At 41.6% G+C, this 26,594-nt stretch overlaps 1 protein-coding gene across 5 annotated transcripts in view; it reads left to right on the forward strand.

Annotated features, from left to right (window-relative positions):
* The window catches only part of PLEKHG1 (pleckstrin homology and RhoGEF domain containing G1), a 215,366-nt gene that overhangs the window by 21,003 nt on the left and 167,769 nt on the right, over positions 1–26,594 (forward strand). For 3 of the 5 annotated variants that reach the window (XM_073337635.2, XM_078852205.1, XM_073337634.2), the window contains exon 2: positions 19,810–19,914. The exons of the other annotated variants lie outside the window; for them this stretch is intronic. In XM_073337635.2, the coding sequence (XP_073193736.1) occupies positions 19,887–19,914 (28 nt within the window). In that variant the 5' untranslated portion in view covers positions 19,810–19,886. The remainder of the gene's footprint in view (positions 1–19,809; positions 19,915–26,594) is intronic. 5 annotated transcript variants of the gene reach the window in all.

Here is a 26,594-nt window from a genome sequence, read left to right on the forward strand (position 1 = left end):
AAATAAAACAATGTAAAACTTGAGAGCCTACAAGTCCACGCAGTCCTACTTCAGCCAATTGCTCAGACAAACAAGTTTGGTTACAATTTAAAGGAGATACTGCTGCCTGCTTTTTGTTTACAATGTCACCTGAAAGTGAGAACAGGTGTTCACATGGGCACTGTTGTAGCCGACATCACAAGATATTTATGTTCCAGATGCACTAAAGATTCATATGTCCCTTCATGCTTCAACCATCACTCCAGAGAACATGTGTCCATGCTGATGATGCATTCTGCTTGATAATGATTCAAAGCAGAGCGGACTGACACATGTTCATTTTCATCATCTGACTCAGATGCCATCAGCGGAAGGTTGATTTTCTTTTTTGGTGCTTTGGGTGATGTAGTTTCCGCATTGGAGTGTTGCTCTTTTAAGAGTTCTGAAAGCATGTTCCACACCTCGTCCCCCCTCAGATTTTGGATGGCACTTCAGTTTCTTAAAGCTTGGGTCGAGTGCTGTAGCTATTTTTAGAAATCTCACATTGGTACCTTCTTTGTGTTTTGTCAAATCTGCTGTGAAAGTGTTCTTAAAATAAACTTGTGCTGAGTCATCATCCGAGACTGCTATAACATGAAATATATGGCAGAATGTGGGTAAAACAGAACAGGAGACATACTATTCTCCCCCAAGGAGTTCAGTCACAAATTTAATGAACACATTATTAATGAGCATCATCAGCATAGAAGCATGTCCTCCGGAATGGTGGCTGAAGCATGAAGGGGCATACAAATGTTTAGCATATCTGACACGTAAATACCTTGCAATGCCGGCTACAAAGGTGCCAGGCGAACACCTGTTCTCATTTTCAGGTCACATTGTAAACAAAAAGCAGGCAGCAGTATCTCCTGTAAATTGTAACCAAACTTGTTTGTCTGAGCAATTGGCTGAAGTAGGGACTGAGTGGACTTGTAGGCTCTCAAGTTTCACATTGTTTTGTTTTTGAGTGCAGTTATGTAACAAAAAAATCTACATTTGTAAATTACACTTGCATGATAAAGAGATTGCATTATGGTACTTGTATGAGATTAATTGAAAAATACTATTTCTTTTATCATTTTACAGTACAAATATTTATAATAAAAAGCGAGCACTGTACACTTTGTATTCTCTGTTGTAATAGAAATCAATATATTTGAAAATGTAGAAAAAGTCCAAAAATATTTAATTTACGTTAGTATTCTATTGTTTAACAGTGCGATTAATCGTGATTGATTTTTTTAATATCAATTAATTTTTTGAGTTAATCATGTGAGTTAACTGCAATTAATTGACAGCCCTGCTAATAATATTTTACATGTTCAAACTCCAGTACAGACACTAGCTAAAATGCCCTTACTGTTATGGTATCCTGACTTTGGAAGCAAATGTAAACTTTCCTAATATATTTTAAAATAAATAAATTTAAAAATGCATCTTGTAGCAGTAATTTGTATCCTTATACCAAGCGTGATTAAAATAAAGCATTTTAAACTGACCTTGGATGTATGTATTTACTACGTGTGTATATAATAAAACACGTTTGTTTTTTGAAGTAACCTCAACAGAACACTTTTAACAAAATCTTGTGGTATGTATCTCTAGGGTAAAGAAGCTGTAAGGAGCACATCTTAAAAACAGAGGTTAATCTCTTTCTATATCAATAGCAGTTCAGTTTGCAGAAGAAATTAAACAATTTCCTTCTGGGAAACATATTTTCTTCTCTTGAACTTTACTAAAAATAAATATTTTTTTATTCTGTTTTGGAGGACTTTTCAGAAAGTATTTTATACGTGGAAAAATAAGGCCTCTCTGTACATATCTATGTAACTGCATAGCTGCAGTACATCAGAGGTTTGTTATGGTTTTGGTTTTGTTCCTGTTCCTCTGTTGTAATTCAGAATTGTGCCAGCATGGAACGTGACGGGAGCAATAACTAGTGTATCCCTCAGGAGAGGATAATTTCTCCCTCCATCCCCTTAAACATTATAATGATGAATTTAGCCTTAGGTGCTTTCCCCAAGCTATTGTGATAATCTATAATTCAAGCCAGTGTGTATTGTATATAATTTAGATATGTGAAGTCACTTAGTAAGAGAAACTAATATTCTGTGTTGCTTTGCAATCTAAATGTACAAGAACTTTATGGAAAACTGATCTCTAACCCTGTTTTCAAAGCAGATCTGAGACCATATAAATACTTTAAAAAACAAAAAAAACCTACACATTACCAGGTATATTTTCAAGTTTTCTTCCAGTATAGACAAATTTTAACCCTCAAAAAAAAAAAAAAAAAAAAGAGCAAGAGTACTTGTGGCACCTTAGAGACTAACAAATTTGTTAGAGCATAAGCTTTTGTGGGCTGCTCACGAAAGCTTATGCTCAACAAATTTGTTAGTCTCTAAGGTGCCACAAGTACTCCTGTTCTTTCTGCAGATACAGATTAACACGGCTGCTACTCTGAAACCCTCCAAAAGTATTTTCAGGTTTCAAACATGTTGAAGTATAGGGCTGCAGTGAAAAGTCTCTTCTGTACATATGGAGAGTAGATTTTAACATTATGATTGGTTTATAACTTTGGTATGTGTGTATTTAAACTAAGGAAATGTGTTGGTCTTTGAAATGTTACATTTAAAGAATGAATTGAACAGTTTCTTTAAACAAATATCAATGCATAATTAGTCAGAAGAATTTTTGTTTTTCTTTACTGTGAATTCTTCCTATTCCTTTTTGAGTTTAGAAGAGGCTCCCCCCCCCTTTTTTTTTTTGCACAAAGAAAATATTCCTTTATTAAACTTTTTTGTTTAAAATGCACTTTGACGTCCATACATTTTTTTTCAGTGATGATCCATCAAAGAAATTAAGGATCTGGTTTAAATTCCATTAAAGTTAGACTGGACTTTTAAAGGGGGATTTGTTTAAAAAAGTTATGTTGTGTCTAAACTGTATTGTACATCGTTCTCCATTGCCAGCAACAAATAATGGAGAGAAATAAGCTGATGCCTTTCAAAAGGATCTCTGCACTATTTATGATTGTGGAACAGAGAACTTTTTGAACGTTTCGTGTACAGGATCATTGTTGAAATATGATACAATTCTATTTAAAATGTGGAATAAAAACTTAGTCAGATTTTTCTGCGTGTTTGCATGAGAAACAGGTTCACAGTTTAATGTCTGGCTTGTATAACAATATTTATCAGCAGTTACATTATACCTGCTTTTAAACAATGCAATATAATGTTTGATTCTATTGTGTCTTCTAATAGCCTAACAGATGTGCCTCAATTTGGATAAGACAATGACTTCTTTATAAAATGAGGATTAGTCCATTTAATTTAGTTTGCTACTGAATTAATTATGAATAAGGGTGGATTTATTATAGTAGTGACCATCTGTTGTGCCCAGAAATGTCCAGCAGACTTTGAGAAGCAGAGATGACTTCAATCACAAGTCAGTACTGAACATAATATACACACTGTCATCATCATAGGGCAAGGAAATAAAAGATGGATGAATAGATAAATGTAAGATGTAAATAATTGTTTTATGAAAGCATTATCTTCCTCATCCCTTCCACATTTTTCTGGACCAATAACCATTTAGCTGTTCATATATATCAGTGTACATTAGTGAGGTGTGGAGTGCCTCCTGCAAAGGGCAACATTAGATATTGTCCATTGCTGTTTGCAGTGTTGTTGTAGCCGTGTTGGCCCGAGGATATTAGAGAGAGACAAGGTGGGTGAGGTAATATCTTTTATTGGATCAACTTCTGTTGGTGAAAGTGCCAAGCTTTTGAGCTTGCCTGATTTCGAGCTCGGTGTCAGCTCGAAATCAGGCAAGCTCAAAAGCTTTTCACTTTCACGAACAGAAGTTGATCTAATAAAAGAAATTACCTCACCCATCTTGTCTTATGCAAAGGGGTAATTCCTTCTGCTCCCACTGGAGTAAATGGAAATTGAGGGCACTCAGCACCCTGTAAGAGGAGTCCAGAATCCCACAGGATCAGGCTCTCCTGCCCGTTCTTTCCATCACTCCACCTCCTTCCTCACAGCATCTGGCTGTGATGCAACCCCACGGGCCTATCTAAGTTATTGCTGTAAAGTCATTTTGTCTATATTCTTCATTATGCAAAATGGAGTTTGTTACTGTATATTGTCAAATCATATTTTGTGTCTCAGTGATCTCATGTCAGGAGATTGTATATAAAAATGATTACTGTGATGTACGTAGTTATATAATGGTAGGAAAGATATGATTACAGTAGAACCTCAGAGTTACAAACACCTTGTATATGGAGGTAGTTCGTAACTCTGAACAAAATGTTATGGTTGTTCTTTCAAAAGTTTACAACTGAACATTGACTTAATACAGCTTTGAAACTTTACTACTCAGAACAAAAATACTGCTTTTAACCATCTTAATTTAAATGAAACAAGCACAGAAACAGTTTCTTTACCTTGTAAAATCTTTTTTAAAAGTTCCCTTTATTTTTTTAGCACTTTACATTTAACACAGTACTGTGCTGTATTTGCCTTTTTTTTTTTTTTTTTTTTTGTCTCTGCTGCTGCCTGATTGTATATTTCCGGTTCCAAATAAGGTGTGTGGTTGACTGGTCAGTCCGTAACTCTAACTTTCTACTGAATATTTTTTGTACTCTAGCTTTAAGTGTATGGAGTTTCCTTTCCCATGTGCTGGGATGGGGGCTGTAGAAGATATCCTCTACAGAGCAATAAACACATTGCTTGCATTGAGACTTTGTGGGTTGTTTCCTTAATGAAATAACCACTCCAGACTGAAGTACATGTTTTAGTCTTTCTATATGAAAAATAGAATGCTTACCTATAATGACATCTTCAATCATTAAAAGTGAAATAATTTTAAAAATCTGATTTTACTTTCTACAATTTGTACTGTTTAACTTTTTGCACTTCCTTCAGCTTGAATGATTAAAATAAGAGAGCCAATTTCACTTGCAAGTTCTCATGCACAACCCCATTGTTGCAATAAATGGATTGCTAAAATGCTATTTAAGCAGATATTTTTAAGGTGTCAATGGTCATCTTATCTGGACTCCATAGTAGGAATAAGAATAGACAAAATTCCCAAAGGAGTGTATTCTGTACTCTGCACAACATGTTGATATTACTCAGTGTGTTTAATTTTTGCTGGTGAAGTATTTGTTTTTCTTAGAAATGACATTCTAGAATGGTAGGCTCAGTCATGCAGCTAGGATATTTTGATAACTGAAGATACTTTTCAGAAATGTTGCATCTTGAGGATGGAGAAAGGAAAATACAGAAGTATTTTAATTGGCTTTGATTTATTTGTTCAGCTTTGCCTGAACTTCAAAGAATTTTAGAGTAGTAATGTCTTGTGTTGTGATTACTTAAACCTGCTGACATTTTGTGGTGAACTTTGGTGGGGTGGGGAGAAGCAGAATTGTCTAACTGGAACATCACATGTTTTATATTTCTCTGCTCTTTAAATTGTTGTGGATGTTTAGCTGAAACCAGAATTGTCCAACTCCCCCCCCCCCGTCTCTGCTTTTTTGTTTTTTTGATGAGAAATCTCAACTTAGTGGAGTTTTTCCAATATTTTTGTCAGGTTTTCCGCAGTTTCATTCTTTTGGACTTGTATGCTGCTATGTATGACCATATATAATATGTTTATACTGTGAACAGAATTGCCAATCCCCAAAGTTGAAAAATCATGAAATTGGTCCCAAAATCTTTCCTAGGAAGTAGAGAAATGAGAGTGGCAACCAAACAGAGCTTCTTGGTTTCTGAATAGAGTAGTGCATTACAGGTGACATTGTCACATTTGTCCTGTACTATAGATAAGGTGTGGTTAGAAAAAGCATGTTCACAGAACTTTTAGAATGCACATTCTGCTTTTATATGGCACTTTTGAGACTTTACTAGATGAAAAGTGCTTTACAAACTGCGGTACATATGTACAGATTCTGTAAAATGTTTAACCCCTGTGTGAAGGGGAGCAACCATGTGGATAATTGCTGCATAGTATGTTGAACAATAGTGGGGATGGAAGATAACACAAATCTCTGTTAAGAAAATTGCTATGGATTCATTAGTGTCCATGAAGAAAAGACAGGACATCTTCTCAAGTTCTAATAAAAGAAACCAAACTGTATGTGGCAAGGTACAATAAATTTTGTAGATCTCAGGCATAACCTGCACTTCTGGAAAACTTTGGATCCAAATCTGAACTGTACATGCATGAACTCATGTTCCTTATAATGCCTGGAAGGATAAAGTGATAAGTTATCCCTGCTGGGTTTTAAGCTTCTAGTTGTAGGTTATATAGTTATTTCAAACCTCCTAACCTAAATGAATTGTCACCCTAAATGAATTGTCCATTTGAACATTCCAGGTTTAAATTTGTAGTGCTCTTTCATGTCCTCCATATTTTTTAATTCATACATTCTTTTTTCAGTTGAAACGATAAAAACAATATTTCAATTGGTATGTTTCCAGTAACCTAGCAGCATATGATGTAAATGAGTTTTGTGGGTGCACTAATGGATCAGTTACTCTAAATCAGGGGTGGGCAAACTACGGCCCGGGGGCTGCATCTGGCCCTTCAGACGTTTTTAATCTGGCCCTCAAACTCCTGCCAGGGAACAGGGTTGGGGGCTTGCTCCACGCGGCTCCTGGAAGCAGAGGCACTTTCCCCCCTCCGGCTCCTACATGTAGGGGTAGCCAGGGGGCTCTGCACGCTGCCCCCCCTCCCCCCCCAAGTGCCGCCCCTGCAGCTCCCATTGGCCAGCAAATGGGGCCAATGGGAGCTGCGGGGATGGCGCCTGCGGATGGGGCAGTGTGCAGAGACAGGCTGTGCCTCTGCGTAGGAGGCAGAGTAGGGACATGCTGCTGCTTCCAGGAGCTGCTTGAAGTAAGCGCCACCCGGAGCCTGCACCCCAGATCCCCTCCTGCGCCCCAACCCCTCGCCCCAGCCCTGATACCTCTCCTGCCCTCCAAATGCCTTGGTCCCATCCTCCTGCACCCCAGAGCGTGCACCCCTACCCCAGACCGGAGACCCCTCCCACACCCTGAATGCCTCATTTCTGGCCCCCACCTCAGAGCCCTCACCCCCCTACCCACCCGAACCCCCAATTTCATGAGCATTCGTGGCCCACCATACAATTTCCATACCCAGATGTGGCCCTCGGGCCAGAAAGTTTGCTCACCCCTGCTCTAGATGTTTGAGAGAATCACTTTGGGGGGAGGAGACTGAAGTGGAAACAACACTTTGTTCTGATGACATTTAAATATTGTTGAGATGTAACAAAACAGGTGGTTTAAAGTAATATAAATCAGCGAACAGCTTCTTATTCATATGACTGTGTAGCCAGGTCTCTGAAATGTGGAGTCACAGTATTGTATTTCCAGAAAAGTCTACTGAATCATTAAACTAGGATACAGATTTATAGAGAATTTGGTTTGGTTTCTGGGGAAGCGATGATTATTATGGGAAAATGTTCTGAGTGGTGCTATTAATTTAAAAACAACTGACTTAGACAAGTGGTTTCAGTTATTAGCTAGATTAATCCAGAACAACGTCTGTCTGTCCAGCTTGTCCACAGTTTACTTTTAAAAATACAATAGCTTAAACACATCTTATAGCTAAGCAAACATAAAACTTAATTATCATATGATTAATATAATCTGTAAATCAAATCTGTGTCTTAATTTTTTTCACACCATGCATTCTTCTCAAATAAAGCTAAGTCATAAGAACAATTTAACAGAAGCAATGTATTGTATTGATTTATACATTAGGTCAATTTTTAAACTTTTTTTTACAAAACTTTAAAAGTGACTAGTAATTTTGGGTGTCCAACGTGAGACATCTGAAAGGGGCGATTTTAAGAAAGTGCTGAACGTCCACCCTCAGCAAGGTATCTCAAATCGGGCATTCAAAATTGCTAGTAACTTTTTCAAAAAACTTGGCCTTGATTCCTTGTTAGAATTGTGATGCATTTTAGTATGTACATATGCACCCTTGAGGGAGGGTCTGATCCTTAATGGTTCTGTCAATGGGAATTGAGAAACGCTGAGCATCTCTAAGGATGACTACCATTTTTGCAGCCCAGAGCAGTGTTCTGAATATTCACATGTTGAGAAGATTTCTCTCCCCAGCTCACCATATACAAACTGCCAACTGTTTGAAAATAGGATGTAACTGACATTTCTGAAATTGACATATCTGAACCTATTCGCTGCTGGTGTTTAGCTGAAAAGAAAACTTTTGTGACATTGGCAGTGTGGGTGGCCATTGAAGAGACTGCAAACTAATTCATACCTTCCTCTAGGAATTTATCAGTCAGAACAACTTCATTGTTAAAAAGCTGTGTCACAGGGTTCTGAACTACATCTTAAAGGAATTATTTATGGTGCTGACCTTTGCTACTTTCAAGAGCCTCGCCTACACTTGAGAATTGCACTGTCAAGAATAAATAAAACTGTTTTTTAAATTGTGTTACTGCAGAGGCTCAGGGCTCTAGTTATGGACGAGGACCTCTGTGTGCTAGGTGGTGTACAAATGCAGAACAAAAAGACTGTCTCTGCCTGAAGGCGCTATAATCTTTAACTGAACCTTTAATGGTATCATGTGGCTACAGCAGCCATTTTGGCTAGCATTAAATCTGCCTGACATATCCACAAACAGCATTTTCTCTGATTCTTGCACTCCCAATGGATTGTGGATACCTACAGTTCCCAACCTGGGTCCTCAAAGCAGGGACTTGTGGCTGTGATAATCTAGAGTTGAAGAGATGCTGTAACAAGGTTCTTTTGGTTTTTTTTCCCCAAATAAGACCTCTATAGGGAGGACCAACTGCATATTGCTTTTTCCCTGCAGGAGCCACTGCATTGGTGCAGAGTGACCCAATCTGGTGCAAGTGTAATTACAACAGTTCTGGCAACAGTTGTGCATCATTCAGGCTCCTTTTGTGCAAGAACACAAGTTGTGTTAAGAGCATGGCAGGTGCTCGCAACAAAGCTTGCAATCTTAATGCTCAATCTTAAACTTGGCAATGTGTGACACCAGCATTCTAAATTTGTGACAGATGGCTCAAATATGGAACTCATGTATTTTGCTGCATTTCATACCACGACTGAATGATTAGAATGGTTTTTAATTTTAAACAGTGTTTTGTCACTGTGTGAATTAAAGAAAACATTTAAAAAAAACTGCACAAATTCATTCACATGTAAACATAAAGACCTCTTACATAGATCATCAGAAGGATTATCCCCAACCCAGACCTCTGCTGGAATAATTGTTATCCTTCATGTGCACCAGCTACTGAAGTTAAATTAGACAGGTATTTAGCTGGGGGTTACACAACTATTTACCAAACAGCAGTAGAATGCTGGGGATTAGGAAACCTGACCTCCGATCCGTGGCTCTGGGAGATGAGTGAGGTTCAGGGATTAGAAACAGGATAACCAGTGCCTGTCTCGTTGACACACACCTTCCAGAAGTGTGGTTAATTAGATTGGATTTGTCTGTGGGTTCTATTCCCAGTCCTGCCTGAAATGATCTTGTGCAACCTCTCTCAGCCTCCTTTCCCAAATTTTACAAATAAATCAGTATTTGACTGCCTTCTAGGGTTGGTGCATAGGGTCTTGCTCATTAATGAGGGCTGTGAAATGCATGGAAAGAGTCAGCAGTTAGATTTGAACTTGGGTCCCTGAGGCCAGGGGGTGTTTTTGCAGTGTAGTAGAACAGGCAAACTGATTCAGCCAAAATCTGGTATATTTGAGGAGTCTGTTTGCAATACCAAAATTCTCTAGTGCAGAAAAGACTCTGTGGTGTTGTAGTTTGGACTACATAACCATAAGGCTGGCTGACTCCCCCTCCGGCCCCTTCCAAACCTGATGTTTAATTTATTCTTTCAGATAGAAATATCATGAAGTAAACATAACTTTTAGCAATGTGGGCCAGGATTACCACAGATGTAAATACCAATGGAAGGGTTTATGCTGTCTCAGCAGTCCCAAGTTGGCAGCCTTTGCTTTTGTCCGCAAAAATAGCGGCAAAACCCTATAAAGAGTTCAGTGCATTACTGTGCAGTGAAAAATGGGTGGTATGCACTGAAAAGAGGGGTGTGACTTGGACAGCTGGAGCATGTGCCTCTTCAGTGGCTCTCTTCAGAGCCTCCTGCCAGCAGGATCCTCCCTGTGAAGTCCCGGCAGAAGTTAAATGTGATTGCCTGCATGCAGATAGACGCTCCCCAGCAAAACCTCTGCTTCTAGATTGAAATACTGCCTGCCGTGGACAGGGCTGAGTCCCTCCTCAGCCATGATAGGCTTTGCAGGAGCACAGTGCATCGTGGAATAGACTTTATGCTTTCCTCGGCAGTAGCTTTGCTGAAATTGGCTCAGAGTCCATTAATTTGTCTCCCTCCTTCACTTTCACCTATACTTAATTCTTAAGCATAGATACTGTAACATTTTTAATAGTGCTTCATGATGAGTTTAATAGCTTTTTTTAAAAAATTTAAAACTGTACTGGAATGTATTGGTTTGAGTTAAAATTCTCTTTTATAAATTCCATTGCCTTTGGGAGGCTAAAGGGCCCCTGTTTAAATTTGATACGTTAGGGCTCTCTAGATTATTTGTAAAGGCTTTGGTGGGGGTTGAACTTCAAAATTGTACATCTTGTTGAGGTACCATTTGAGAAATGTCTTGCCATCATTGCACTAAAAAGGAGCTGGGCAGTATTATTTATACTGTGCCTTGTGGCACTTTACAATCTAACACAAGAAAAGGAAACACCAACAAAGCTTTACATAAGAGTTCAAATCTTGGTCAGAAAGTTTTCCAAATGGAGAGTTAGAAAATGTTTCTGTTAACATGAGACGTGACTCATTTCAAAGGCTGTTCTTGAAATACCTTGAGTCCAATAACTGTACGCACAGGGAGAGAGAGCCGTTTAGTGGAATACAGGTAGGCTAGTGCACATAGCCTTCTGCATTTGAGAGACCATGAATATCTTCCTGTTTTTGTTTTTAAAGAAGGTTCCTGAGCTGGTTTAATTTTGTGAAACTGATTAGGCCAAGGGGTAAAAAAGAGTTCATTTTTCTGCAGTTTGCCTCCCCAGTGAGGGAGGGGGGAAGGGCCAGGGTAAGAAAAAGTAAGGAAAATGAGGAGCTTGTGACTGATGTGACACTTGTTAAATTAGCATGCCTTATTGGGTCAGCACTGAACAGGCAAAGAGAACTTCAGTAAGGCAACATATGATACATCAGCCCACTGATACCATGGGAAGTACTACAATGGATGTGGAGATAGTAATGGAGAGAAGGCTGAGATGGGAATATAGAAAAAGTGAAAGGAAACATGCAGTAATCCTGCAGAAACAGCCATGAAGTTGAATCTAATGAAAGCAAATGCTTCTTTCTTTTTCCTTTCCTTTCCTGAGGACCCAGAAAGCTCCCATATTTTAAGAAAGCTGTAACACCTCATATTCAGACTCTGCCTGATGAGACAAGACACCTGAAACTACAGTTAAATAACTGGCTCTCTGTGTGTTTGAAATTTTAAGGGTGTGGTGGTTCTTTGTTTTTTGTTTTTGTTCAGATGAATATACTGATGTGATCTCACAACTGCTAGATGACTCTGTGGTCTCCCTGTGTAGTTCAGCCAGGGTTGTCCTTCGGATTTATGGGGCCCTATGCAGTATTATTAAATTGGTGCCCCTATGGCTGATGGCAGCACGGGCTCACAGGCCGCGGGAGGGGGGAGGGACAAGGCAGCAAAGGATACAGAGATGCCCGGCCCACCTCATGGCAGAAGAGAGTCGCTGTTTCCCACAGCGAACCCCTTTATCCTCTCCCTCATGCAGAATGTGTGGCGCCTTTGGCTCTGTGAATACAGCCCCTGTCTAAGGAGACTGCAGTGCGTGCTGGGTGTGTGGGAGCCGACCTGCTCTTACCTGCTGTCATGGGCGGTGGGTGAAGCTGCTGCTTGGGGAGGCTAGCTCCCTAGCCCACCTCTTCTGCCTGTGGCCCTGCCCATACTCCACTCCTGCTCTGCCCCAGGCCCCACCCCACTCCGCCCATGCCCCGCTGTCGCCCCGCTGTCTCCCTCCTCTGTTCCGTCCCCTACCCCACTCGTCCCCTTCCAGCCAAATCCCTGAACCCAAATGAAGCAAATGACATTTGAAAACACTCTTCTGCAATTTCTTTCTAAAGAAAATGGAGCATGTTTCCCGCTGCAGGCCAGATGGTGACGACTGGACATGCAGAAGATACCTAATTAAAAGCACTAAATTTGGGGAAAAAAAATGCCAGTCACAGGTTTTTTGATATGCCCTGAAGTTTGTCAGATTTATTTGCAAAAACTTTGCAGTAAGGGTGAGTCAGCTAGCTGTCTTGCTGAATACAACATTAAATATTGTGGAATACATGATGCAGCTCTTCTCTGTTTACATTTTCTTAATCAGTATTTTAGAACTGATTTTATAAGATTACTACATATTTAACTCATGAAACAAAGACTTATTTTAAATTAATCAGTCACAGGTTTAGTGCGTTCATAACAATGTTCATTGCCCTTAGAAAAAGGGAACACGATATATCAACACTACGAAGTTAGGTCGAATTTATAGAAGTCAGTTTTTATATAGTCGATTGTGTGTGTCCCCACACAAAATGCTCTAAGTGCATTAACTCGGCGGAGTGCTTCCACAGTATTGAGGCTAGCATCAACTTCTGGAGCGTTGCACTGTGGGTAGCTATCCCGCAGTCTCCGCCGCCCATTGGAATTCTGGGTTGAGATCCCAATGCCTAATGGGGCAAAAACATTGTCATGGGTGGTTCTGGGTACATGTCGTCAGGCCTTCCCTCGCTCCCTCCGTGAAAGCAACGGCAGACAATCGTTTCGCACCTTTTTTCCTGAGTTACCTGTGCAGACATCGTACCATGGCAAGCATGGAGCCCGCTCAGCTCACTGTCACTGTACTTCTCCTAGGTGCTGGCAGACACAGTACTGCATTGCTACCCAGCAGCAACCCATTGCCTTGTGGTAGACGGTGCAATAGGCCTGATAGCCATTGTCATCATGTCTGAGGTGCTCCTCGCCGCCTCAGTAAGGTCGGTCAGGAGCGCCTGAGCAGATATGGGCGCAGGGACTAAAATAGGGGTGACTCGACTGGGTCATTCTCTTTAGTCCTGCTGGCAGTCCTATTGTACTGTCTTATGGCAAGCGGGCAGGAGATAAGGATGGCTAGCAGTCCTACTGCACTGTCTGCTGCCAGCCAAAGATGTAAAAGATAGATGGAGTGGATCAAAACAAGAAATACACCAGATTTGTTTTGTATTAATTTGCTCCCCCCTCCCTCCGTGAAATCAACGGCTGACAATCGTTTCGGTGAGGGCTGTCAGGGGCACCTTGAAAAGTTTAATGGAGATTCAGTTGTGCCTGAAATACCAGGGGGAGGGATAGCTCATTGGGTTGAGCATTGGTCTGCTAAACCCAGGGTTTTGAGTTCAATCCTTGAGGGGGCCATTCTGTGTGTCAGTTGTTCTTGTTTCTCCTTGATGTGAAGTCACCCCCTTTGTTGATTTTAATTCCCTGTAAGCCAACCCTGTAAGCCATGTCGTCAGTCGCCCCTCCCTCCATCAGAGCAACGGCAGACAATCGTTCTGCCCCTTTTTTCTGTGCAGATGCCATACCACGGCAAGCATGGAGCCCGCTCAGATCACTTTGACAATTAGGAGCACATTAAACACCACACATATTATCCAGCAGTATATGCAGCGCCAGAACCTGGCAAAGCGAAACTGGGCGAGTAGGCGACGTCAGCGCGGTGGCAAGAGTGATGAGGACGTGGACAAAGACTTCTCTCAAAGCATGGGCCCTGGCAATGTGGGCATCATGGTGCTAATGGGGCAGGTTCATGTGGTGGAACGCCAATTCTGGGCCCAGGAAACAAGCACAGACTGGTGGGACCGCATAGTGTTGCAGGTCTGGGACGATTCCCAGTGGCTGCAAAACTTTCGCACTTTCATGGAACTTTGTGACTAGCTTTTCCCTGCCCTCAGGCACAAGAATACCAAGATGAGAGCAGCCCTCACAGTTGAGAAGCAAGTGGCAATAGCCTTGTGGAATTTGCAACTCCAGACAGCTAGCGGTCAGCCGGGAATCAATTTGGCGTGGGCAAATCTACTGTGGGGGCTGCTGTGATGCAAATAGCCAACGTAATCAAAGATCTGCTGATATCAAGGGTGGTGACCCTGGGAAATGTGCAGGTCATAGTGGATGGCTTTGCTGCAATGGGATTCCCTAACTGTGGTGGGGCCATAGATGGAACCCATATCCCTATCTTGGCACCAGAGCACCAAGCCGGCGAGTACATAAATCGCAAGGGGTACTTTTCAATAGTGCTGCAAGCACTGGTGGATCACAAGGGACATTTCACCAACATCAACGTGGGATGGCCGGGAAAGGTACATGACGCTCGCATCTTCAGGGACTCTGGTCTGTTTCAAAAGCTGCAGGAAGGGACTCCCAGACCAGAAAATAGCCGTTGGGGATGTTGAAATGCTTATAGTTATCCTTGGGGACCCAGCCTACCCCTTAATGCCATGGCTCATGAAGCCGTACACAAGCAGCCTGGACAGTAGTCAGGAGCTGTTCAACTACAGGCTGAGCAAGTGCAGAATGGTGGTAGATTGTGCATTTGGACGTTTAAAAGCGCGCTGGCGCAGTTTACTGACTCGCTTAGACCTCAGCAAAACCAATATTCCCACTGTTATTACTGCTTGCTGTGTGCTCCACAATATCTGTGAGAGTAAGGGGGAGACGTTTACGGTGGGGTGGGACGTTGAGGCACATCACCTGGTTGCTGGTTATGCGCAGCCAGACACCAGGGCGGTTAGAAGAGCACAGGAGGGTGCGGTACGCATCAGAGAAGCTTTGAAAACCAGTTTCATGACTGGCCAGGCTACAGTGTGAAAGTTCTGTTTGTTTCTCCTTGATGAAACCCCTGCCCCCACCCACCCCCTGGTTCACTCTACTTCCCTGTAAGATAACCACCCTCCCCTCTTCCCTTCAATCACCGCTTGCAGAGGCAATAAAGTCATTGTTGCTTCACATTCATGCATTCTTTATTAATTCATCACACAAACAGGGGGATAACTGCCAAGGTAGCCCGGGAGGGGTGGTGGAGGAGGGAAGGACAAGGCCACACAGCACTTTAAAAGTTTAAAACTTTAAAACTTATTGAATGCCAGCCTTCTGTTGCTTGGGCAATCCTCTGGGGTGGAGTGGCTGGGTGGCCTGAGGCTACTGTGTTCTTGGGCATCTGGGTGAGGAGGCTATGGAACTTGGGGAGGAGGGCGGTTGGTTACACACGGGCTGTAGTGGCGATCTGTGCTCCTGCTGCCTTTTCTGCAACTCAACCATATGCTGGAGCATATTAGTTTGATCCTCCAGCAGCCTCAGCATTGAATCCTGCCCCCTCTCATCACGCTGACGCCACCTTTCAGCTTCAGCCCTCTCTTCAGCCTGCCACCTCTCCTCCCTGTCATTTTGTGCTTTCCTGCACTCTAACATTGTCTGCCTCCACGCATTCCTCTGTGCTCTGTCAGCGTGGGAGGACAGCGTGAGCTCAGAGAATACTTCATCACGAGTGCATTTTTTTTCACCTTCTAATCTTTGCTAGCCTCTGGGAAGGAGAAGATCCTGTGATCCTTGAAACACATGCAGCTGATGGAGGAAAAAAAAAGGACTGTGGTATTTAAAAAGACACATTTTGTAGAACAATGGGTACACTCTTTCACGGTAAACCTTGCTGTTAACATTACATACATAGTACATGTGCTTTGGTTCTAAGGTCGCAGTTTGCCTCCCCCCACCACGTGGCTAACCCCACCCCCCTCCTCATGGCTAACAGCGGGGAACATTTCTGTTCAGCCAAAGGCAAACAGCCCAGCAGGAATGGGCACCTCTGAATGTCCCCTTAAGAAAAGCACCCTATTTCAACCAGGTGACCATGAATGATATCATTCTCCTGAGGATAACACAGAGAGATAAAGAACGGATGTTGTTTGAATGCCTGCAAACATACACTGCAATGCTTTGTTCTGCAATGATTCCTGACTACGTGCTACTGGCCTGGCGTGGTAAAGTGTTCTACCATGGTGGATGGAATAAGGCTGCCCTCCCCAGAAACCTTTTGCAAAGGCTTTGGGAGTACATCCAGGAGAGCTTTATGGAGATGTCCCTGGAGGATTTCCACTCCATCCCCAGACGCGTTAACAGACTTTTCCAGTAGCTGTACTGGCCGCAAATGCCAGGGCAAATTAATCATTAAACATGCTTGCTTTTAAACCATGTATACTATTTAAAAAGGTACACTCACCAGAGGTCCCTTCTCCACCTGGCAGGTCCAGGAGGCAGCCTTGGGTGGGTTGGGGGGTACTGGCTCCAGGTCCAGGGTGAGAAACAGTTCCTGGCTGTCGGGAAAACTGGTTTCTCCGCTTGCTTCCTGTGAGCTATCTACAACCTCATCATCATCATCTTCCTTGTCCCCAAAACCTGATTCCGTGTTGCCTCCATCTCCACTGAAGGAGTCAAACAACACGGTTGGGGTAGTGTTGGCTGAACCTCCTAAAATGGCATGCAGCTCATCATGGAAGCGGCATGTTTTGGGCTCTGACCCAGAGCGGCCGTTTGCCTCTCTGGTTTTCTGGTAGGCTTGCCTCAGCTCCTTAAGTTTCACGCGGCACTGCTTCGGGTCACTGTTATGGCCTCTGTCCTTCATGCCCTGGGAGATTTTGACAAATGTTTTGGCAGTTCGAAAACTGGAATGGATAGCATGGATTCCTCTCCCCATACAGAGATCAGATCCCGTACCTCCCGTCTGGTCCATGCTGGAGCTCTTTTGCAATTCTGGGACTCCATTATGGTCATCTTTGCTGATGAGCTCTGCACTCACCTGCAGCTTGCCACACTGGCCAACCAGGAAATGAAATTCAAAAGTTCGCGGGCCTTTTCCTGTCTACCTGGCCAGTGCATCTGAGTTGAGAGTGCTGTCCAGAGTGGACACAATGGAGCACTCTGGGATAGCTCCTGGAGGCCAATACTATCTAATTGCATCCACAGTAACCCAAATTCGACCCAGGAAGGCCGATTTCAGCGCTAATCCCCTTGTTGGGGGTGGAGTAAGGAAATAGATTTTAAGAGCCCTTTAAGTCGAAAAAAAGGGCTTTGTCATGTGGATGGGTGCAGGGTTAAATCAATTTAACGCTGCTAAATTCGACCTCAACTCCTAGTGTAGACCAGGGCTAATTTACTTTGTGTGATCTCCATAACAATAGATGTGTGTGAAATTTCACCAACTTTCAAAAATGTTTCCAAAGATTTTAGGCATAACAAAGGATTTTATATCTTACTAGGTACTGATTTTGCTGGAGCGTTCTCTTAAAACTAGTTCATCAGCTAGAGGTAAAGAAAAGGAAACTCTTTGTCCAGCTATCTGGAAGGACAGGGGTGTTGTTCCTTTATGGGCTCTCTTCAACAGGTGTTGGTAGTGGGGAAGAGGGTGAAGGGAGAAAGGACAGGAAGACTTTGGAAGCATGTTTTTTTGTACTATAGTAATTAAAATTAAAATGTGTATTTTAGATAAGGGTGGTCTTTTGAAGGATTTATTTACAACACTATATGTCTGAAGATCCAAGCATTTAAGGCTAAAGATGATTATGCATCTAAAAATCTATGCAAGGATTTTTTAGAGATGTGATTTTTTTTTTTTTTTATAATCTTCACCAACTCACTAATGAAATGTTTTTAAAGCACATTTTAAACTAAGGTCCTGTAGACTAACCTGTTCTGAGTAAATATTACAGTAATGCACAACTGTTTTGCTCAGTAAATTCAGAGACTGACAGTATATACTGGGGATTGGCAAATGCCTGTTAAATGGCTTCATTACCACTCAATGGCTCTTTAACAGTTTCAGTGTTGTGCTAATAGGTCTGGCAGGCTTTTTCACCTTTAAGTTATTAGATTCCCTCTGGAGTAAGAGTCGCCAGGCTGCAGCAGCCAGCTGTGAAAGCCTGCAGGAAGGGTCAGAACTGGGCTAGGAAGAGCCAGGAGGGTAGACACTAAGATCCAGTGGTGCCCCAAATTTTCAGGTGGCTTATGCAGCCGCGTATGCCTAAGGACGGCCCTGAATTCAGCTCTGCCTTCCACTGATTAATTTAATTGAAAGTTAGTGTCAGTATTATGTACTGTATGTGCCAAAATTCTTTTATAGTATGAACTGTGGAATAGATCAGAAAAATTAGAAATTATTAGGCTTTCTTATATACCAACAATGGGATTACATAACTGGAAGCATTACTGGAATTCCATTATGGTTTTACTTAATAAATCAGTACTTTGATTAAACTTTAATGTCTTAATAAACCAGACAAATATATAAATACAGTTATGTAAAATTAATATTTAATTACTACCATAGTTAGGTTGTGGTTTGTTTGGGTTTTTTTATTCATTTCTTCATTACTAATTTTGGGTGGCTACTCTGGAAAGGTTTCACTTAAGTTGCTTGTACCCTGAAAAATGGAAGAAGAGATACTTTAATCTGAATTCACTGGGTTTAACTGTGGGATACTAATGCTTCTGTGACTAACTAAGATCAATCCCTTCATAATGAGTTGGGAAACATTGTCTTAAATATTTACTTTTCTCGACTCATAGTTCTGTTTTTTCCACTTCTACTGTATTTCCAGCACTAGATCATATCACTGAGTAAGATCTAAAGCATGTTCTCCTCGGGGAAGGTGCTTCAAGTGTTGTTCAATCTGAACCTTGCAGTCTAATTCTGTATCTACATACATTTAAAAAAAACTTGATAGAATGCGTTTTACATCCAGCCCTGTGGTATGGCATTGTGCTGCCAAGTAGAAAATGTAGAGTTAATTTACTGACTCTAGTTCAGCTTTTTTCAAATGTGGTCACCAGGGGCTTTCCTTCTAGCCACAGCCTTCTCTGGTGCTCCTGCATACACTGCCTTGGGTGTTGGTTGCTAGGAGTGCCAACAAGGGTTGGGCCCTGCCCCCTCTGGAGACACCTGGGGCACAACACTGGAGGAGCAGGCAGCCAGGCTCCCCATCTTCCCAGGGATGGTGGGACTCAGGCTTTGGGCTTCAGCCCTGGGGTGGTAGGGCGGCAGGCTCTGGCTGCAGGGCTTCAGGCTCCGGCCCCAGGCTCCAGCTGTGTGTCTTTGGGCTCTGTCCTCTGGCCACAGGGCCTTGGGCTCCAGCCCCCTTCTGCCTCCCCCGATACCCGATCCAGGGCTTAATTTGTCCCCAAACTTGCCAGGGCTGAGTAAGTCTACTGTGAAAAGTGATACTTGTATGTTTTGTTAATATCTCTTTTCACAACAGATTTACTAGCTAGCAATAAATAAAATACTCTGATTTGGACATGTATATGTGCATATTTATTTGTGCATATTTTTGTTTTTCCTAAAGCTAATTAAGTATTTTAGGAAAAAGTGTGAGAGCGGCCACCAGCAAGAGTTGGTGGCCGCAAATAATTTGGCTGAGAACCCCTGCTCTAGTTGTCTTTGGCACTGGGCCTATGGAAATGTATATGTTATGAAAAATGACCTTTTTGGCCTTTGAAAGACGCATGCCAGATGGTTGCTTGTACATGTCTGGCTCTAGAGCAGGGTTCAACAACCTTTGAGAAGTGGCATGCCAAGTCTTCATTAATTTAAGGTTTCCTGTGCCAGTAATAAATTTTACATTTATAGGGGTCCCCAACGGAACCCCAGACTGGCAACAGACTGAGCGGAGCCAGCAGCCAGGACCCCGGCTGGCATGGACCCGGATGGCTGGAAACCCAGACCAGCAGCGAGGTGAGTGGGGCTGGTGGCTGGTATCCCAGGCCGGCAGCAGGCTGAGTGGGGCTGGGACTCCGGCTGGGACCCCGGATGGCAAGGGGCCAGAAGCCAGGACCCCAGACTGTCAGCGAGCTGAGCGGGGTGGCAGACAGAACCCCAGACTGGCAGCGGCTCACCCGCTGCTGGTCTGGGGTTCCACCAGCTCCTGCCAGCCGGGGTCCTGGCCTCCGGCCCCGCTCAGCCTGCTGCCGGCTAGGGGTTCTGTTCACCCAGGCTGGCAGCAGGCTGAATGGGGCTGGGGCTCCGGCTGGCAAGGGGCTGGTAGACGGAACCCCAGACCGGCAGCAGGCTTAGCAGGTTCGGCGGACAGAACCCCAGACCAGCGGTGGGCTGAGCAGCTCATCCCGTCACCGGTCTGGGGTTCTGTCCACCGGTTCCTGCCAGCCGGAGTCCCAGCCGCTGGACCCGCTCAGCCCGCTGCTGGCCAGAGGGTTTCATTCACCTAATTGTTGTTGCCTAATTGGGAAACAGATTATTTTTCATGATGCTTTGCTTGCCGTTAGCCTTTCTCCTGTATTTTTCAAGACCTAAATTAATGGCCTGTTTTCAAAGTAGAATCATAGAATATCAGGGTTGGAAGGGACCCCAGAAGGTCATCTAGTCCAACCCCCTGCTCAAAGCAGGACCAATTCCCAGTTAAATCATCCCAGCCAGGGCTTTGTCAAGCCTGACCTTAAAAACCTCTAAGGAAGGAGATTCTACCACCTCCCTAGGTAACTCATTCCAGTGTTTCACCACCCTCTTAGTGAAAAAGTTTTTCCTAATATCCAATCTAAACCTCCCCCACTGCAACTTGAGACCATTACTCCTCGTTCTGTCATCTGCTACCATTGAGAACAGTCTAGAGCCATCCTCTTTGGAACCCCCTTTCAGGTAGTTGAAAGCAGCTATCAAATCCCCCCTCATTCTTCTCTTCTGCAGGCTAAACAATCCCAGCTCCCTCAGCCTCTCCTCATAAGTCATGTGTTCCAGTCCCCTAATCATTTTCGTTGCCCTTCGCTGGACTCTCTCTCCAATTTATCCACATCCTTCTTGAAGTGTGGGGCCCAAAACTGGACACAGTACTCCAGATGAGGCCTCACCAATGTCGAATAGAGGGGAACGATCACGTCCCTCGATCTGCTCGCTATGCCCCTACTTATACATCCCAAAATGCCATTGGCCTTCTTGGCAACAAGGGCACACTGCTGACTCATATCCAGCTTCTCGTCCACTGTCACCCCTAGGTCCTTTTCTGCAGAACTGCTGCCTAGCCATTCGGTCCCTAGTCTGTAGCTGTGCATTGGGTTCTTCCGTCCTAAGTGCAGGACCCTGCACTTATCCTTATTGAACCTCATCAGATTCCTTTTGGCCCAATCTTCCAATTGGTCTAGGTCCTTCTGTATCCTATCCCTCCCCTCCAGCGTATCTACCACTCCTCCCAGTTTAGTATCATCCGCAAATTTGCTGAGAGTGCAATCCACACCATCCTCCAGATCATTTATGAAGATATTGAATAAAACCGGCCCCAGGACCGACCCTTGGGGCACTCCACTTGATACCGGCTGCCAACTAGACATGGAGCCATTGATCACTACCCGTTGAGCCCGACAATCTAGCCAGCTTTCTACCCACCTTATAGTGCATTCATCCAGCCCATACTTCCTTGGTGACAAGAATACTATGGGAGACCGTGTCAAAAGCTTTGCTAAAGTCAAGAAACAATACATCCACTGCTTTCCCTTCATCCACAGAACCAGTAATCTCATCATAAAAGGCGATTAGATTAGTCAGGCATGACCTTCCCTTGGTGAATCCATGCTGGCTGTTCCTGATCACTTTCCTCTCATGCAAGTGCTTCAGGATTGATTCTTTGAGTAATTGAATACACACAGCTTAGTTGATGACAATGATTTGTGCATGCTTGGCACTTCTTCAGATTAGTTCCCAACTGCATACACTCTGGAATAAGTGACTGTAATGAGCCATATGGAAAACTTAAGATGTGACATGTTTTGAAAATGGTAGGCAAAGGAAAAGGCAAGGCATCCTTATTCAATGGCCATTCCAATCAAAGCAGCAAAATTCCATTCAATGCCATTCCAATCAAAGCAGCAAAATTTAGTACAAGGGTTGTCTCTGGACTGGTCAGGTAAAAGGAGGCTGGGTGCAACTCTCAAGAAGGTGAAAAGGGAATTTGAATAAAACTGACATGCATACAGATTGGTGCAGACAAGAAAAAAATTGTTTTGGGGTTAAAGATAGAACAAGGAAAATTGGTCTTGTTATCCGTGTATGAAGTGAAGAATATCTGTTAGCAAGTAGAAGTCAGAACAGACTGGAGAAACTAAAAGCATTCCAAAATTATAAGGTGAGACAAGTAAAGATGCTTTGTTACTGTCACCCAGCAATACATCCACAAAACCTAGATAATTCTGTAGTGAATTATCAAATCATTGTGCAGAAAGATTTCTTTGGATTGGCTGAATATGGATTTAAATATCATGATTACTAGATTTTTGATGTTCCCTACCCTGTTAAAAGCCACCTAGCATACAGCTCCACCAAAGTATTTTATTTAGCTTTTTAATACAGTTGTTACAAAAGTTAAATTATTAACTATTAGTTTCAAGAACTTGAAGGAAATGATGAAACCCAAAAGATCTCCTAAAATATTTCCAAACTGTGGTTGGTCTTGTATACTGTCCATATCAATTGGAATAAATAAAAGACACTTTTAGTTTGAACTCTGAATTTCCGTGTTTTTGTAGTTTAAGGCACAGCCTTTATGATCTCATTTATTTTAAGCTCCTAAAAAGTTAAATGAAACCTTGTCAATATGCACAGTGCATCTAACTCCATGGTGTGTTTGATAGTTAATTTTAAACAACTAATATATTCAATCATGGTTGTGTTTTTGTTTTTTGTTTTTTTAAACTGATGTGGAGAAGAGAAAAGGGCATTCAGCTAAAGGAAATTACCTTCCCAAATATAACATTTTTAAATGATGTAATCCCTCTTCTCCCCTCCCCCCCATATGTTTTTTTGAATAGAACTAGTGTTCTCATACAGGGCAAGTAATAAGTTGGGTTTTAGCCATACAATGTTGAGCAATAACTCTAGATTTTCTAGGTAAGCATATTGAAATAAGAAACTTCATTTACGGAATGACAGAGATTGTGCTCCCCCCCCTTTGGCTGGAGAACACTATTTTAAACTTAATTCAGTTTTTACTCAATTGCTTTTTCATTAGTCAAATTTATTCTCTGACATCCAGTTTCTGTTGAGATTATTTTTATTCAACTCCCACAAGGTATGTGGTTTTAGTTTTACATACAGTGGTCTTTAAAACTGCTTAACATAGAATCTAGAACGATGGAACCATGTCTCTCATCTTTGTGATCAATATGAAACACTTCCAGGATCACATTCATTGTAATGGCAGCTGAGAAAAGCTCTGATTTAGCAAAGCACTTAAACATGTGCTTATATTCCTCCCCATTTAGCAAAATACTTTAGTATGTGCTGAAGTACTTTGCTAAATTGGGGACTCAAGACCTGGGTTTTTAATTGAGTGTAGATGTCCACTGTATGTGAAACTAACGTGTGGAGGGAGATTTGGCTTCCCCAAGAAAATCAGTCAGTGAGGTCTGTAGATAATTGCAAACTTCAGTTTCAGGAAATATATTATTTACAAACCACACTTCAACAGTTGCACTTTTGTTGGAGTAGTTTGATAAATAACATGTTGCTTTTACAGGAAATGTCTCAGTTTAAATTGAGGCCATTGATTCAGGCAGATTAGAAGTTAGTATGCAGTGTGTTATTAGTCTGTTTTTTATTTCCTCCTCTTTTAATGTATATCCAAAATATCTTGGTGGGGGAGAAGACATGAACTTGTGCACCAGTGAACTGCCCAGATCGAATCTGGGAGGCAAACAGAATCGGCGTTTGGACATATGGAGCTTGTCTGAAGTTTTAACCCATGACTGTTCTATGTTCTCTGCTGTGTACAGTTTCTGATTGCATATGGTCTGTGATCATCAGTGATACAACAAAAGCCCATAAATCATTGAACATGATCAAAAGGATGGATAGTTTTATTTTTTCCTTCAATCTTTTATAGAAACTAATTTGTCTTTGTGCATCTGCCCAAATATCAATATCTGACTCTCTTTTTTTCCTTTAACTTAGTTGGTCTCCACTGTTGTTCTTTGGAGAATAACTCAAACCATTATTTCTGAAAAAGCCTGTTTTGAGTACTACATGAGTTTGTATAAGTGAGGAGCTCTTATATAAGCCTTTTACTGCAGTAGTTTGTAACTGTTCTTAATAATACAAATCCATTGCAATTATATAAAACACACCAGCCAGGCTGGTGTATCAGCAGTTTCCCTGCAGTTTGCTTATTAAGTCAAAACTCTGTGCATTTCCTACCTTGATCATTATGTTGGGAAGAGTGAGTCAGTGGAGTACGTGAGAGTAAAGTGATAGTTATCCATTATTATGGTTTTAAACAGGAGTTTTTTGGGTCATGAATAACCGTCAGCAGTGCCAAACCAAACATTCCTTTGCATCCTTTTTCTCTTGCTTTCCAAAACAATTTACAGTTGTAGAAAGAAAATCTGTCCTGTCTGTTACTCACTCTGCAACTAATTTGTTTAGGAAATTTTTTAATGGAGTAAATGGGCCTTCTAGACAACACTAACTTTTTGGCATTTATTGGCAGGAGTCAACGTCTGCTGGAGGTTCCATAATTTTTCTAATGCAATAGCTGTAAAGTTTAAAGGAGGAGAAGAAAAAGAAAAAACCCTCAAACAACTCTCAAACATTTTAGATAGAAGAGATAATCAAAACCTGTTGAGTGCATAGCTTTAGAATGCTGAATGTAAAATAGATTGCATTTGGGTATTTGATATATAGTATATTTTATATTGGTTTGATGGACAGCATTATTTTTGTTACTAGCCAAACTACTTTAAAATTCTAAACATAGTGCATAGGTACATTCCTTTAAAGTCTCTGTGTATTCACAATTTGCATTTGGTGCCAAGAAGAGTTTATTCTGCAGTTAATTCATTTTATAGATATTTCTTTAAATGGCTGGAATTTAATTCATAATGTTTTATCTTGTAAAAGTAGCATACTCAATCCTGAGGGATTGTTGTTCTATTAAAAGCAATGGGGCTGATTCAGCATAAGTGAGGCTCTGTAAAGGAGTCCTGACTCTTTCTGTCGCGAAGTGGTAATGGCTTTAATACAAGATGTTGATTTATTGAATCAGGTATGTGAACTAGGAAGACTTATAGGGTTGTAAAAGGCTTTCTCCCCTATCTCAGTATTTCTGGCTTGAGGCATTTTAAAACCTTGAGTCAGATACCCAAAATCAAGAGATTGGTTTTAAAATCATGAGCTTTAGTTCCCTCCCTTCTCCCGCTCCTTCAAAATTGAGATTTTATTTGTCTTCTAGATTTTTTTAGGGCCCTTATGGTATGTTTCCAAGCTTAACACAGTTGTTTCGCTGAAACCATGAGGGCTAGAAACTTATTTTAAACAATCCAGATGAAAAGATGGGGGAGGTATTTGGACAAAGAAATTTATCTGGATTAGTGGGCCCTTTTACATGGGAAAAGGGATATACATCTTCAATTTGTGGAGCTCATAAAGGAATTTTTTAAATAAATGTCTGTATAGACAGCATTTGTCTCCAGTTAAGATCATCATATTTTTGCTACTAGGGAAGTGCTCTGTTGGAGGGGTAAGGGAAACATGTGACAGTTATGTCTGGGAATAGATGGTTTGGGGAAGAAATTATTAAAGAGATTAATTTTATGGGGTGCCAGCATCCTCGAGATCTGCTTACTTAATGTTGGGGTAAAGCATCTACCTTTTTAAACAGAATGACAAATGTATTCCTTATTGTTAGCAGCTAGATTTTATATACACTTTACTAGAAAAATGTGACTCTGCCTTTGGAACTGTAATATAGTAAAATATGGACTGTCCTTGTTGTGCAAACTTTTCATTACAAACACCTACACAAGAGAAGTGCAAAAAAGTGGATAGGTGTTTAGAAATTTAGTTAGCCTTTTTAATCTACTCAGAGGAGGAGGGCTGCCCAGGCAGAAAACCAGAATCTTCAGCTAGGATTTTGAATATTAACCTGAATAGGTAATGTACAATGTAGTATTTGATCATTTTATTGTAACTTTGCCTTAATAAAGAATAAAAAACAAAATGTTTCTCATGTAATCCCATGATTTTCTAGAAGAGAAACACTGCAAGACTCACAATAAAATCACAAAAGTTGGTAACACTTCTATCTGCTTCACTACATCAAATAAGTATGTAGCAGTCTTAACACTCTGTAGTTTGCAGGCTAGGAACCTTCAGTGACAGAGTAGAAGTCTGAAGTACAAGTGGCCGATGCAGTGTTAGCAAGTGATTACATTCATGTATAAACATTTTTCACCAATATGGGGAAATCCTTCCTATATATTCTATCTCAGTGTTTTATACTGCCATATATCACTGGAGCATTTGAGAGCCTATATATTGGACTCAAATGCATTTAACATTCATATATATTTCTGTTACCTGTGTTTGTTGCTACTTTCCAAAGTTCTTTGTGTTTAAACAAAGCCTTTGTTTCTTTG

This window comes from Lepidochelys kempii, chromosome 3, assembly GCF_965140285.1.
Source record: "Lepidochelys kempii isolate rLepKem1 chromosome 3, rLepKem1.hap1, whole genome shotgun sequence".
Taxonomy (NCBI): Eukaryota; Metazoa; Chordata; order Testudines; family Cheloniidae; genus Lepidochelys; species Lepidochelys kempii.